We start from the raw sequence: 15,508 nt of genomic DNA, 5'->3' as shown, positions 1-15,508 counted from the left end.
ATGAGTGTTAGTTTAGACCAGTGGTGTCCAAAGTGCGGCCCGGGAACATTTGTGGCTCAAAGCTATTTTTTTTAAAAATACTATTACAAAAAAAAAACATAAAAAGTAAAATAAAAGAGCAAACAGGTGAAATGTAACAAGAACTTGTTGCAGTATTGACACTAATAACACAATGCTGCTATGCAGGCAGTTTTGTTTTTTTTTACTTTAAAACTGTCATTGTCAAAACAAATACATAGAATAGCCTTTAGAACCAACGTTGAAGAATATCATCGAGCAGAAATCCTTAAAATGGATATTCACAGGGGGAAAAGGTGGTGTAGGTAAAACGACATGTAGCTGTAGTTGTTATGAATTATTAATTCACTTTGAAATATTTTTTCGGGAAAATATTGCCTATTTTGTGTTTTTGCCATGAAAACTTATTTGACAGAAAGGCATAAAACAAAATATAATGCACGGCTAGATCTGTAGTTGATCTAGAGATTTAAGCGTTACAGGTAAAAAAAATATTAATATAAGACTTGTTTTTAACACTTTAATGACTGAGACCCTTTTGGGTCCCAGGGACCTTAAACATTCACCAAAATTGAGGGAACATACAATAAATATGGTATTGGTTTTGCAAAAGAAAATTATCCAAATGGCCCCCGAATGCTTTAATTTTTCAGTGTGCGGCCCTCAGCGGAAGAACTTTGGACACCACTGGTTTAGGGCTGCAACAACTAATCGATTAAATCGATTAAAATCGATTATAAAAATAGTTGGCGATTAATTTAGTCATCAATTTGTTGGATCTATGCTATGCGCATGTGCAGAGGCTATTTTTTTTTTTTTATAATATTTTTTTTTTATTGTTTTATTTTTTTAAATAAACCTTTAATTATAAACTGCAACATGTACAAAAAGCTGAGAAACAATAACCAAAATAAGTATGGTGCCAGTATGCTGTTTTTTTTCAATAAAATACTGGAAAGGATAGAAATGTAGTTTGTCTCTTTTATCCGATTATTAATCAATTAATCAAAGTAATAATCGACAGATTCATCGATTATCAAATTAATCGTTAGTTGCAGCCCTACACTGGTTTAGACAGTGTTGCATATCACAATTATTCATATTATAAGTGGTGCTTGAGATGTGTAAAAATAATTTTGCGGGTGCATTCATAATAAAATGTGTCTTTGACATGTGTGTAATTAAAGCTCTACATACAGAAGTTGCGACTTACATCTTGGTTGCTCATGTCCCAGTATGGCCGCTCGCCGTATGACATCACCTCCCACATGACAATGCCATAGCTCCAGACATCGCTGGATGAGGTAAACTTCCTGTAAGCGATGGCCTCAGGGGCAGTCCAACGGATGGGAATCTTCCCTCCCTGTAATAAGCAAAAATAGCAATGAATAAAAGTTGCCGATGACACGGTCAGGTCAGTGTCACCTTGCTCCCACATAACACTTGTACTACTCACCCTGGTGGTGTATGCAGCCTCGGGGTCGTCCTCCAGCACACGAGACATGCCAAAATCGGACACCTTGCAAACCAGGTTGCAGTTGACCAGAATATTCCGAGCTGCCAGGTCACGGTGGACGTAGCTCATGTCTGACAGGTACTTCATGCCTGACGCTATCCCACGCAGGATGCCGACCAGCTGGATCACTGTGAAGTGACCGTCGTTCTTCTACACAGAAGAGGGCTTTTTTAAAAAACATTTTCATCCAAGTGACAAAAACATCTTATGAAGGTTACCACCGTGCTTATGGTGGAAAGTAATGCCAGACAGATCTACTTTTACAATGCATTAACATATTGCATCATTTCCAGTTGTATTAATTTCTCAAAACAATTTTTAATCTCCTGGCTAATTTACTATAAATAATTGGTTTCTTTCAGTTGTAATTTGGTTTTAGCCACTCTTCCGTTAAAATGTACAAAGCATTTATTCGCCTCTTGTTGGCTACTTTTTAAAAATGTAGGTATCGCTCCAATTGCTGGGTTCCAATCACGTGACATAGAGGCATTTCGGGGTTTCAGGCGATAGTCTAGAGCCCCATTAGGCTACTGTTTATCTAAAAGCATCAGTGCAGATTGGGGCTGATTTATAATCGTCAATACGTTAATGCTCGCCTAAACCTTACTTCCTTTGACAAAAAAAAGAAGATCGGAGACACATCATGTCTTTACATCCGAGGGGTCCACAAATTAAGTATTAATCTGTGAAAGACAAAGTTGGACTTATTTGTGCATCGCTAAGTGATGTATTTCATTAACATAACGAGTGGTGTGCTGCTGTGATTGTGACACTAATGAGAAAAAGGATAAGTTTGTTTGCAGTTGATTTCCTGCTGCAAATTTTATTCTCATCTAAAATAATGTCTGCAGTTGTTTTAATGGGGAGAAGTTTAGATTTTGTCTAATTACTTAGCTATAAATGTCCCTGTTGTTAAGCAATGTTTTCTAGCGATATCAAGATTCAGTATGCTGTTGAGGCTATGAGAGATTTATTTATCCAGTTTATTAATACTATTAGGGATATTTTCTTGATGCTAACGGATAGCACCAAAGACGCTATAATGTGGTCATAAGTGTCAAATAAAGCACTTTTTTCCTATGCACAAGAACAATAACTAAGCTTTTAGTTTCTGTTATGAAAATCGACAACAAATATTTGGTGGACTGTACGAAAAACTCCAATATTTATTTATTTAGTTATATTTAGACACAGCAACTACAAAAAAAACATAAACTAATACAATCAATTGTTCTTTCTTCACATTTAGTTCTACTCTCAAATACTTCTTATATAGTAAAGAATAAACTCGATTGCATCACAGAAAGTTTTTTTTTTTTTCCCTGAGTTTATTATGTTTATGAACCACTTTTTTCGGGACTCGATAAAAGCTTTATTCTATCGCTCTATTTGAACGACTGGAACACCCAAAAACAGAACAACAATACGGCATTTTCTGCTTAAACTCTACACTTACGCTAACTTGTTTTAATGCCACTCTCAAAGTGGTTGACCATCATGAGAATTAAGCCGTGAAGAAGAAAAACCGACATGACGTCATATGCAACCCAGCAATACCCAGTAGTTACAGGGGCAGTATTGGCCATACCAATGCTGATACCGATACTTAAAATTACCATATTTTCCGCACTATAAGGCGCACCTAAAAACTTCCAATTTTCTCAAAAGCTGAAAGTGCGCCTAATAATCCGGTGCGCCTTATATATGGACTAATATTGAGCCACAACAGGTCTCGCAACTACGGGATGCATAACGTAACCCCAGCCTCTACTGTAGCGTCTATTCTATGCGCCTTATAATGCGGTGCGCCTTATATATGAACAAGGTTTTAAAATAGGCCATTCATTGAAGGTGCGCCTTATAATCCGGTGCACCTTACAGTGCGGAAAATACGGTAATCGAATGATAACATTTTAGATACACTGCTTATAATCAGAAATGAATTTAACACAGGTCGGAGGTGCAACAATATCAATTCAATATTTAAACAATTACCTTATTCCCTTTTATTTTAGGAAAACGTGCTAAATTAAATGCAAAAGAGTGCTCCCAGTACTGTGGGTGTTTTGATGATCAGCATATATTTTGCATATTAATGACGATAGAGACACAAAATTGATTTCAAGCCTTATTCTGCTCAGTTAACACACACAATCTACTTTGCACGCATTTAGTAGATCACATGTGCGTGTGATATCAAGTTTGCACGTGTTTTAGTACACGCAAACCTTTAGTAAATAAGGCCCTACAGCGTTGTTTGAAAAAGTTATGAAAAGTCCAACCCTGCAACTAGGAAATAAAAAAATCCTATATCATGAAAAAGGGTCCGTTGTTAACACGAAGGTGAAACCAGCGTCAAATTCTTGTCACAAAAGACGGTAAGTCGATCGAGGATAAAGATTAGAGCAAATGTTTGTGAACAAGCGCTTGTAATTTGGGTGGATGACATTTCAGCGATAAGATGCAATCAGCAAGCCACAGCTGTATCACACTGACACACAAACACACATACAGAAACGCATGACTGACCCTCAGGAATGCGTCCAGCGATCTGTTTTCCATGTATTCGGTGATAATCATCACTGGCTTACCTAGAGAGAGAGAGAGATTAAAAGAATGAACGGCAGATGATTATGGAGGTAAATTATGCACATGACAGCCCACAAAATTCTCTTGGGACCTACAGCATGTGTTTGTGTGTGTGTGTGTGTGTGTGTGTGTGTGTGTGTGTGTGTGTGTGTGTGTGTGTGTGTGTGTGTGTGTGTGTGTGTGTGTGTGCGTGTGTGTGTGTGTTAGTCCATCCATCTCTGTCCCCCAGTGATTTAATTATCTCAGAATAACGGTTGCCTCAACATGCTCTTTTCTTTTGCTGCACATGCAAAGGCATCTCCTCTGAGACAAAACACCCTTCTCGTCTTCATGCAAATATGAACAGACGCCGGATACGTTATTGGAAGTCTCATCGCCGTCACCCTCCCAGCGTCCGCATGACTCACTGGTTTTGTCTCTCACTGTCCCTTTGACCTCTTCCTCCTCGCCGACTTTTGACACATCTGTCACTCTCCTCTGTGTCGCGTATTTCTCTCCCCTCACCGTACTCTTTCCCCCATGGCACCGCCCATTCCTCTTTGGCCTCTTTCACCTCATCCCGCTATCTTGCCCGCTCCGCCTCTCTTTGGGGAGCGTCTGTGGTTTTATCTGAGCGGGACAGGCGGCGGGGATGGCGGATGTTCCCTGGTGCATCTCGGGTCTGTCTTTGTTTCCCAGAGGATGAGGGGGATAGAAGGCAGGAGGAGCGAGGCATTTATGGTAGACAGAATATCAAGTGTTTTTTTGTGTTTTTATATCCTTTATCGTCAGTAGAAGGCAGTTGTGTAACCATCCATGGCATCGACACATGACCAAAAGTGAAAGAAAGAACAACACATTCCTGAAGTGGCATAGCTCAGGTGAAGTTGAAGGCTCATGAAGAAGTGCTGAGAAAGCCTCAAGTGGGAACCGTGCTCCTGCAGAATGCCCACAGCCGCACTTGGCAGCCGAGGTCTCGAAGGTGAAGTTCCTCCGCAGCATGCCGCTTGCCATGCCAAGGGGCCGTCAGTTAGCCCCTTCGCCCGCCGCGTGATTGGCACCCCATTAATCACGGGGCACCCCGATGATGCCTCTAAAAGAGGAAGTGGATTTAGAGTTCGGGGAGAGCAAGGGGCCCTCTTTGTCAGCCATCTTTGTTCCCTTTGTTGAGCACCACAGCCCTGGAGCAGCGGCTGATTGACAGCTCCCAAATCCAGTCTGAGGAGAGTCTGACCTGTGACCTTAAACTCTCGCCTTTTTGTCCCGCCCTCTTCCCTGCAGTTTATTTGCATGCTAATTCCTTGTTTACTGAATATGCACTGCCGCCTTTGGCAATGAAGTCCGAGGCAGGGCCCCCCCGCTAGAGGGCCGATTATCACCTGCCAATGAAACTGGGAATGAAGATTCAAGCAACAAAGGGACAATAATGGGGGGAAAATAATAGGCAAATGCTATTTAGAGGCCCACTCACAGTGACACAAAGACTAGATTTTAATACCATGTCTGCCGTTAATTAGCAGGCACTTGCTTGTATGGAGATTAGACTAGTAGTAATTGCTCTAAAATTGCTAAAACGTAAAAAAAAGTGATCAACATGAGTTGAACACAAATATCTTTAAACGTTTACTATATACACAATATACCTATTCCTCTCAAATACTGTTCACAAATCCGTGTTAGTGAGCATTCCTTTATTGCCAAGATAATATATCCCACCTCACAAGTGTGGCATATCCAGATGCTGATTGAACAGCATGATAATTGCACAGGTGTGCCTTAGGCTGCCCATGACAAAAAGCCAGAAGAATAAATGCTCACTAGCACAGGTTTAGACGGATTTATGAACAATATTTGAGAGGAATAGGTCTTTTGTGTATATAGTAAAAGTGAAGATTCAAGCAAGAAAGGGACAATACAGGGGGGGAAATAATAGGCAAATGCTACTTAGAGGCCCACCACTTACAGTGACACAAAGGCTAGATTTTAATACCATGTCTACCATTAATTAGCAGGCACTTGCTTGTATGTAGATTAGACTAGTAGTAATTGCTCTTTTTATCAATGTAAAAGTTAAAGTACCAATGATTTTCACACAGACTAGGTGTGGTGAAATATGTCCTCTGCATTTGACCCATCCCCTTGTTCACCCCCTGGGAGGTGAGGGGAACAGTGAGCAGCAGCGGTGCCACGCCCGGGAATCATTTTTGGTGATTCAACTTCCAATTCCAACCCTTGATGCTGAGTGCCAAGCAGTGAGGTAACGTGTCTCATTTTTATAGTCTTTGGTATGACTCGGCCAGGGTTTGAACTCACAACCTACCGATCTCAGGGCGGGCACTCTAATCCCTAGGCCACTGAGCAGGTCAAAAATAAAGTGATCAACATGAGTTGAACTCAAATATCTTTAAACGTTTACTGTATACACAAAATACCTATTACTCTCAAATACTGTTCACTAATATGTCAAAATCTGTGTGAGTGAGCATTCCTGGATTGCCAAAACAATATATCCCACCTCGCAGGTGTGGCATATCCAGATGCTGATTAAACAGCATGATTATTGCACAGGTGTGCTTTCGGATGCCCAAGACAAAAAGCCAGAATAAGAAATGCTCACTTGCACAGATTTAGACGGATCTATGAACAATATTTGAGAAGAATAGGTCTTTTGTGTACATAGTAAAAGTTTTAGATCTTTGAGTTCAACTCATGAAAAATGGGAGTAAAAACAAGTGTTGCGTTGATATTTTTGTTCAGTATATGTACCGTTTACATTTCATTAACTAAATATGTACTAGAATGTATTCAACTTTTTTTCAGAATCCGCTACAGCTGATGTGACTTTCTTCTCTTTCATTGTGGTGGCGTCACAGTGCATCAAAAAGTGTTGAAGCTGAGTGCCCATTGAGCATACAGTGGGTTGTTCCACTGCAGCCAAAGTTAATAGATAAATGCTTAGCTTTTTCCCGCTTGTCGGATGCTTGCGTGGGTTTGGCCTCGGCAGGCCTGAACGCTGAGCTTCTTCCACATGTTGATTGGATGATCTGTCTGAGGCTAAATCTCTTTTTTAATAAGAGCAAAATGAGCGAATCAGCGATCTTGACATATGAACAAACCACTGCCAGAGCATTTTTCAAGCTTCATTCCGTTGTTCCGAGTTGATATGGAGAATTTTACAATCCTCTAAGTTATGTTTTATTTGTAAAATCTAGCATCTTTATATCTTTTATATGTTGTTGGAGACTACTAAAAAGTGGCTGAAAATTAGCTTTACCTACTTCAAAGACCAGCAGCGGCCAATGGATTAGACACCTAAACGAAGGCTAGATTTAGACAATGTCTACACTAAGTTGTTTAACCCCTTAAACAAATAATTATTTAGCCTAAGCCCCGTTTCAGCCACATTAAACCAGCGTTTAAGGTCCTCCTCCTCGGACAAATTTTTACACGGCTACGTGCGTTGTGTATTTCTTGAATCTCCGGCACTTAGCTTTGTATGGACTCATTGATCGTTTACAAACTGAGTTCGGAGAGGAAGTGAAGTCAGAAAGACTGTGCCCCAAGCAGGAAAGAACACGCCACAGTCAGCTTCATAATAAAGCGGTTTCGTAACTCGGAGCTAACCACTGGAATTATGAAGGCGAGTCATCCAGACATGCCCATGTTTCTCCGTCATGTACATGTACAGACGCTTGTGGAAATCACACATGAATACTTTAAGAGATAGAAATTGCATCTATTTCAGATACAACACTTCTCAGACGGCAAGAGAACTTTCCAATGTCCAGGTCAGCTATGATTTTATTTAGCGAAAAACTTTGTTCATTTGTCGAAGGAGAGTCAACGAGAATGTGGGCTCCAGTGGATGTGATAAAAAAGGTAGTGTGTGTTTTGTATTACCTGGCCGTCGAGTGAAGACTAACTACGGAAAACTGCGAATGCTTTTGGACTGGCAAAGCAGACAATATGAGTTATTGTCCGCCATGTATGTCGCGGACTCAACGTCTAGGTCCAGAGTAAATAAAGTCACCAAAAACGAATAGACAATGAAGGTGAAGATAAAAGAGTGTCCTGTCCAAATATCTAGATCCCTAGATTGATCGATGTAAAATGTTCTTTATCACATTGTTTATGTGTCTAATAAAGATTTGATGAATTTATGATGGCTCATGTGTGATTCACTACAATAGGCACCCACAGCACACTGGATTCCAATTAATTGACGTACCACAACACTGGATATTGTTCAGATAAGTTAAATTTAAGAACTTACACACAAAGCAACACTGGAGGTGACTATAACATGCGCATTTTCCACGCATGCGTATTAGGTTGTGTTGCGCCGACGGACGGAGGAGGCAGGGAGTCTTAAACGGTGGCATTGTTGTGTGTGGACACGGATAAGGTTAGGTGGGATTTATCCTGAATAACCTTATCCGGCTTAGTGTAAACGGGGCCTTAAACATTAGGTCTGATTTGATTTAATTGCCGTATGTATTTTACAGCATGTCTACATATTTATAATTTATGTCCCTTAACTGCTGCTGCTGGACATGCCGACGAGTTCACGCCACATTAAGAATTCCTTTTAACTTTATTGAAATAGGGAGTGGTGTGCTATTTAAATAATGGCTTTTTAATAGATTCCACAGACACACTGCAGTGTGAAGGACATATTTGCCCAAACCTTGACTGGAGAAGAAAGCGCGGGAAGCAGAGTGGGAGTTATCAGATGCCCTTCTTGCTCACCAGCCTTTCATGTTGGCGGCTATCATTTGCAACACAGCTCATCTGTGTAGCGCTTTTTCCAGTCTCTGGTTCAGTAGCTTTCTGTGGCTCTCTGTTTTCTTTCACTGTCGCTCCCGTTGTTGTTCTCTGTCACCCCTCCAATCCATCACCTTCCAACCGCCTGGCTGTCTCTTTCTCCTTTTCTATTTGCACCTTCCCTGACTTGACGCCTGTCTCCAATTTCTTTCCTTTCCGCCTGTCCATCTGTCTTTTTCTCTGTCTTTCTCGCAGCGTCTCGCTAAGGTCTCATGGTTCATCTTGAATGGCGTTGGGAGGTGATAAGCAATTTGGCCTAAGCTGCTGTTCACTTTCAGGTCCAGCCATGGCGTCCATGCATCTGTGTTGCGTGGCGTAAAAGGGTGAGAGACAGTGTTATCTACCGCAGATAGGACTGGGCTGCTGCTATGTCACGACGCATTAAGGCACTTCATCCATCTAGTCTCAGGAGAGGCTGGCCATCAGCTATGGTAGACCGTCCCGCACACATGCATGCAACACAAAGTGCTCAGACGTGTTGACAAGACTTTCACACATCCACACACAAGCACCTCGACTCTAACAAACAGCATCAGTGCACAAAAGCAGACGGAACTAGACGAGATAGAGCCAAGAGCGGAGGGAGGGAGATGTGGCCGGTGTTTTGCGACCATGAAGCAGCAGATAGAGGAGGGATAGGGTATCACTCCCTAACCCCAAACACATTTAGAGCTGACACCATGATTAATGAGCCTGGTGCTGCACTATAGGGACTGTTCCTGGGCCATTAGCATCCCCCACCCCAAATGCCCACCTTGCTCTATTTCCCCCTTCCCACTGACGATGTACCCCTTCCATCTGGACAAAGGCCACCAGGAGACAAGCTGACCGTGGCATCCTGAAAACATTCTCAAAATGTTGAAATGCTAAAGTATTGGTAAGTGCAAACTCACAGTAAAGTCAAATAAATTAAATGACTTTAAATGTCAACAACAACCTTCCGTGGAAAGCAAAGTCCTTCCAGATAGAGCTACTACTACCCGAAATAAACATTTTTCTCAATCAACCTTCCTCCAAAGGCACCAACAGGCTGAAATGATTTATGGTTACATTTTAAGGGAGGACAATGGGCAATGTCCTTTTCGTGTATTAATGCCAACGTGTGTGCTGACGATTAGTGTGTGTGAGTATTTGAGTAAGAAAATGAAGATTACTTCAACAACATTTTACAGTGGTACCTCAATTTCCCAGTTACTTTAAATACAAGATTTCTCTTGGCTTTTTGCAATGCTTTAAATGGGACCTGTGATGATTTTAATCTATATTTAAATAATTTCCTTCTGGTCTCAATAATATGTATTGGATATGTTGTGGTGTAAAATTTGCTCCGTAGTCACTTTTGTAACCCGTTTTCTAAGTGTCTGCAATATGTTCGATTCTGGAGGTGTTCCCTGATTGCGAATGAAACAAGGCTCTACTCTCTCCAAAAATATCCTAAAAATGTGCACTGTTTGAATATATATCTTGAAGGCTTTTTACCCTGAAAATAAACTTCATAAACAATATATATATATTCAGTACACTTGCACACTCGTCGATCCAGCGATTCATACTTTATCCTACCTTTTTTGTGTTTTCCCTTAGCCTGAAGCAGAGGTGGAGGAGCTCCTTCCCTCTGGCTGAGAGGTTTACTTAATGTCTAAATAAGTACTTCCACCTTTCTGCGACGTATACAGACTCAAAACTCTGAGAACAGAAGCAACCAAAATTGCATGCAAGCTCAGGCCCAAAGGCATGAAGTTTATGATTTGACGCTTCACATTGTTTAACACGAGTATCCAACTTTTTAACCACATTTATAAGTCAGAAAAGACGACATTCATCATAGGTCCCCTTTAAATTATTAGTATAACTTGTGTACGAGCCCATTCGGCAACCAGTTGAAGTAGTATTTGTTACAGAGTTGTGCCGTTTGAGCAATGAAGAGTTACTATTTTATTTCACGTTGTTGTCCCTGCTTCGTTTACACAGGAAACAAACGCAAGTTTTGATTAGAAAGTTGATGTGCGCTTTTGAGTGCCGTTCAGAGATCGACACCATCCTGCCACCGGAACTCAGAAAGTTAGTGCAGAGGAGAAGAAGCAGACGACCGAATCAGACATGCAAACAATTAACAACATGTTTTACCATTCAGCAGCCGACAAAGCGAGTCAGCCCGGTCACTACGTCAGTCTGCATCACAAGCATGCCAAAAATGTCCAGACGTTTTTATCCATGAAAATATTGACAAGCTGCAGATGCTGTGTTTGACGTGTTTCAGTTTTTTCTGTCTAGTCCTGACTTAACAAACTGGACAGTCAAGCATTACCTTTGGTACACAGACGTACATATCGCTTGTTGTCAACTCTGACCTCTCCGGTCCGTCCCTCAAATACGTTCGTTTGCAACATAAACAACAATGTCCTATCGTATTGTTACATAATGAAGAAGCAGCCCGTAGGAGACACCTACTAAAGTCTGCTTTCCAAAGTAAATGCTGAACAATATTATAACACTACTCCGTAAAACTACTGTAGATGTTTATAATATATGCTCTTGTAATTTTTTCAAACAATATTTCATATCTAAAAGTTGAAAAAACAGATGAAATTGAGGTACCCACTCTACTTCCATTCTGAGTGCTGACATTGCAAGTGAAGAGAAACAGACTTACATTTAGTGACCACACCCTCAAGGTGGATGATGTTGGGGTGGTCAAACTGGCCCATGATGCTGGCCTCAGCTAGGAAGTCCCTCCTCTGCTGGTCAGTGTATCCGGCCTTTAGCGTCTTTATGGCTACGCAGATCTCTCTTTTCCCCGGCATCTTTAAACGTCCGCTGCAGACCTCACCAAACTCCCCTAAAACAAACAATTGGATTTAAAAACTGCCCCCTGAGTGCTTGTGTACATTGGAAGAGGTCCGCTTTGAACATTGATCAGGGGCTCTAATCCCTTGTTGTCCCCTCCTCACACCCACTATTGCAAGAGGAAATGGATATTGATTCTTTCCCTTTATTATTTTGTCATTGGATGACCCCTCTACGGCTACAAAAATAGTACAACAATTTAATTAGTCCACAAAGGCTGATTAAATGTTTTCACCCCGAAGGGCAATGTTTGCATGAAATCCACCAGGATTATATTATTTTTTTCTAATAACACTGCAAAAAAACATTTCAAATTACTTATAAAAATAAATACAGTGTACTTGCTTATCGTACGTCCAAAGATTGTACGCAAGAAACTAGTCTGCTTGCCGGCGCAAACAGTCCCACGTGTTGGTGACACAGTATCTGCTTTTTTATTGAAAACGACAGCAAAGTCAGCCACTATGGGGCCAAAGAGAGTTGCGAGTGACAGCACTCTAATAAAGAAGATGAAAAATACTATTGAATTAAAAAAATAACTCTGAACAACCTATTTTCTCCTGTCCTCCCTCTCCTCTCCTTGCCTTCATCGCCTACTAGTAGGATGAGTGCCTTTTACATTTTAACCAATACACAGTATCACATTTCGGTTATTTTGTGTGTGTTGGTCTGGTAATAAATATTAATTTGCTTAACAATAACATTTTGTTTTTTATTCATAATTTAATAGCTGATAATTATAACTGTGCTATGCAGTTGTTATATCTTGTTTTCTTACACGTCTACATTAATTTACAAGCATGCATTGATTTTATTTTGTCTAAGGTCTGTTGCTATAGTCAGGAAGTTGTCTTTGCTATTAGCTTAAATGTTCCAGTCTTGTCTTTTGTTGAGCCCTACACAATGTTAACCTTTAAGTATTGTACTGGTTACACACCAGCTGTTTGATTGTAATGTACATCTTAGTTGTAGTTTTGATTACCACATTTGGAGGTGTTGAAATCACCATGTAAAATTGCTAGTGCTAATCGGTAGCATGTATATGGCATATCCAATGTAAATTAGCATTGAGCTAGCGCATTTTGAAAATAGGAGACTTACTTTTGAGCGCTTTTGAGCGCATGCTTGCTTTGTTGGCAGGGAAAAGGTGTTTGAGCTGGTGCACAGTCTGCAACCGGTCGTGAAGTCACACGCAACAAAAGATACTGTTTGAATTTACGTGGATCTTTACCCGCTAGTACCAACAGAATTCGGCCTGTACATATAAAAGTAAATAATTCAGTACCATCCCTATCACCACCAAGAGTGTTCAATAAAGGCAAAAGTAATGTATTTCAAATGTTTTCAAATATAATTATCGTGCATAAAACATTTTTTGGTAATATTTTAATTGTATAATTTTCTAATGGGAAAATGGCTTCGGTTTTAGTACGATTTGGTCTTGTTTGACCTTTTGGAACGGTTTACAAAAAACGTACCACGGCAGTAAAAAAAAAAAGTCTCCTTACCAACGCCAATAACTTTCTCGATCTTGATACAGGATGCATCGATCTCTTTAGCAAACTCGCGGACAGCTTGGTTTGGGTCCTCGTAGGTAAAGGGGTCCACATATGTCCTCACTCCTGAAGAAAAAAACATTTGGAGGTAAAGGAAGGAAACAAAGAAAAAAAAGAGAAAGGGGAAAAATTAACATTAATTCAGTCTGGCAGGAACTCTGCATCTGTTCTTTATTTTCATGATGCTGCAGGCTACACTACAAAACACTTCACCTCCTCCTCAATCTTTTCTTCCCATCATACTTTGATTCACACTATTGCGTTTCTTGTCACTATTGCTGACGATAATAAGGATAAAGCTTATTACATTGAATCGTTTGTGGGATACAAATACAAATGTGGATGACATATAATTAGGTGTTTGGGGCAAAGTAGGATGCAAGTATATTAACGTAAAAATGGTATGTGCTCGCCTAGTCATTTATGGGCTTCACTTGCGGTATAATGCATGCATGTGAACACACCTGGCAGCATCAATGTTTTATAATCAGTGTGTGAATGTGTATATGCTTTGAGTTACCTTGATGTAAATGCTTTTCTTCATCTGACTCCTGCTTGGCCTTGCTGTACTTACTCCGTCTATGGGGGAGGAAAAAACACCAAGACAGTCAGCTGGAGCCATTCAGTAACAAATGCAAATTTAAACTTCTCTGAAATGTCAGGGTACATGTGTCAGGATTGAAAAAAAAAAAAGCATTTGCGACTCATGCAAATTGACATAAAAAATACGAAATTGCTGTTTGTCATTGAAGTGTTAGACCTTTGACACATCGCTTTTCAAAGTTTACTTTTAAGTTGTTTGGGGTGTATTATTAAATTCCACACTTTACTGCACAGGGTTTTAAAAAAACATCATGATCACATTAGCTCTACCCCCAACAATAGTAATATTTTACATTACAAAAAAACATCACGGCTATTATCTTACTGTTTCCTAGAGGTGAAACTGATCTGTTTTATTGTAGATAGATAGATTAAATGTATTGGCAATGTAAATAACATACAATAAGATTCAGTTTAAAGCACAAAGTGAAACCCACATTAAGCAAGCACACAAAAACCAACATTCACCAAGAAACAAAAACAACTTCATATATACATACACACCACACAAGCATGGCAAGTACTTAGCACCTAAGAAATATGCAGTGATCATAAAATAAGCAATTTCTATATTAAAATGACTGTAACATGTATTAAGATGATAGTCAAATGTATTAAAAAAAAGATAGTCAAATGTGTTAAAAAGATAGTAAAAATGTGTTAAAAAGATATTCGGTTTCAGTGTATTATTTAGTTTGTTGATGGCTTGATAATAAAAACTGTGTAACAGTCTGGTGGTGCGTGTTTTGACTTGTCCTGTTTGCTTCAATTAGTATTCGTTTCTGGAATCTTGTTTAGTTCCTGTCCAGCGCTTACATTTTTATACATTTATTTCCTTTTTGCCACTACTTCTGTGTGATCGCTGACTCCCTTACCTGTCCCTGATTGGTAATCAGGACACACCAGTTCCTGGTTGACAATCAGGATGCTTTCTATGCCAGCCGTGTCTTTGCATCCTGAGATTCAGACCAACAACGGTTTGTGTATGCCGCGGCCTTTAATTTTTCGTTTGGAATAAAAAATAATTTAACATAAAAATCTATTTTCCCCGTTTTTTGATTTGATAATTAAAAAAACAAAAAACTGAAAAAAGATTGTTATCCATTATCCGATATCGGAATTTATTAATGTGTTTGAAAATCGTAAATGGGTATTAAAACAACAAATGGAAAACTCTTTTCTCTATTCCCTGTTACATTTTTGGGCAGATGGGTCATTGCACATGTGCAGTCTCTCTTTTCCATATGCTTGTCTGTGAGTGACGCGGAACAACAATTGAAGAAGAAAAGAAACGTACATGGACCTGTTTGTCTGCTCGATAAAGAACCAATAAAATATGTCACTTTCCATGTCCTTGGACATGTAAAAAATACAAGCGAACTCTTGACCGCAACACAATTGTTTTGATGACACTGACACTCTTCTTTGTCTTCTTCTTCCTCTGAAAATGATCCTGAAAAGAGACACCGTGCATGTGCAATTTAGAAAAACAGTTTTCCACTAGTTGTTCTAATTCTCAATGTTTGTATTCAAAATGACGTCACGTCTGGTTCTTTGAATACGCGTGGTGGTCGAG

At 39.9% G+C, this 15,508-nt stretch overlaps 1 protein-coding gene across 2 annotated transcripts in view; it reads right to left on the bottom strand.

Moving 5' to 3' along the window:
- epha4l (eph receptor A4, like) overlaps positions 1-15,508 on the bottom strand; it is a 102,160-nt gene that overhangs the window by 20,303 nt on the left and 66,349 nt on the right. The window contains exons 9-14 of one of the 2 annotated variants that reach the window (XM_062067959.1): positions 13,850-13,908; positions 13,282-13,395; positions 11,580-11,765; positions 4,064-4,125; positions 1,475-1,684; positions 1,232-1,381 (exon numbers count right to left, since the gene is read on the bottom strand). In XM_062067959.1, coding sequence (XP_061923943.1) covers positions 1,232-1,381; positions 1,475-1,684; positions 4,064-4,125; positions 11,580-11,765; positions 13,282-13,395; positions 13,850-13,908 — 781 coding nt within the window. Of the gene's footprint in view, positions 1-1,231; positions 1,685-4,063; positions 4,126-11,579; positions 11,766-13,281; positions 13,396-13,849; positions 13,909-15,508 lie in introns of both variants that reach the window. The other variant, XM_062067958.1, reaches the window with a different exon arrangement.

Source organism: Entelurus aequoreus, linkage group LG13 (assembly GCF_033978785.1).
Source record: "Entelurus aequoreus isolate RoL-2023_Sb linkage group LG13, RoL_Eaeq_v1.1, whole genome shotgun sequence".
Taxonomy (NCBI): Eukaryota; Metazoa; Chordata; class Actinopteri; order Syngnathiformes; family Syngnathidae; genus Entelurus; species Entelurus aequoreus.
Note: the sequence above shows the minus strand (reverse complement) of the source record. Positions and strands in the feature narration are given on the sequence as shown.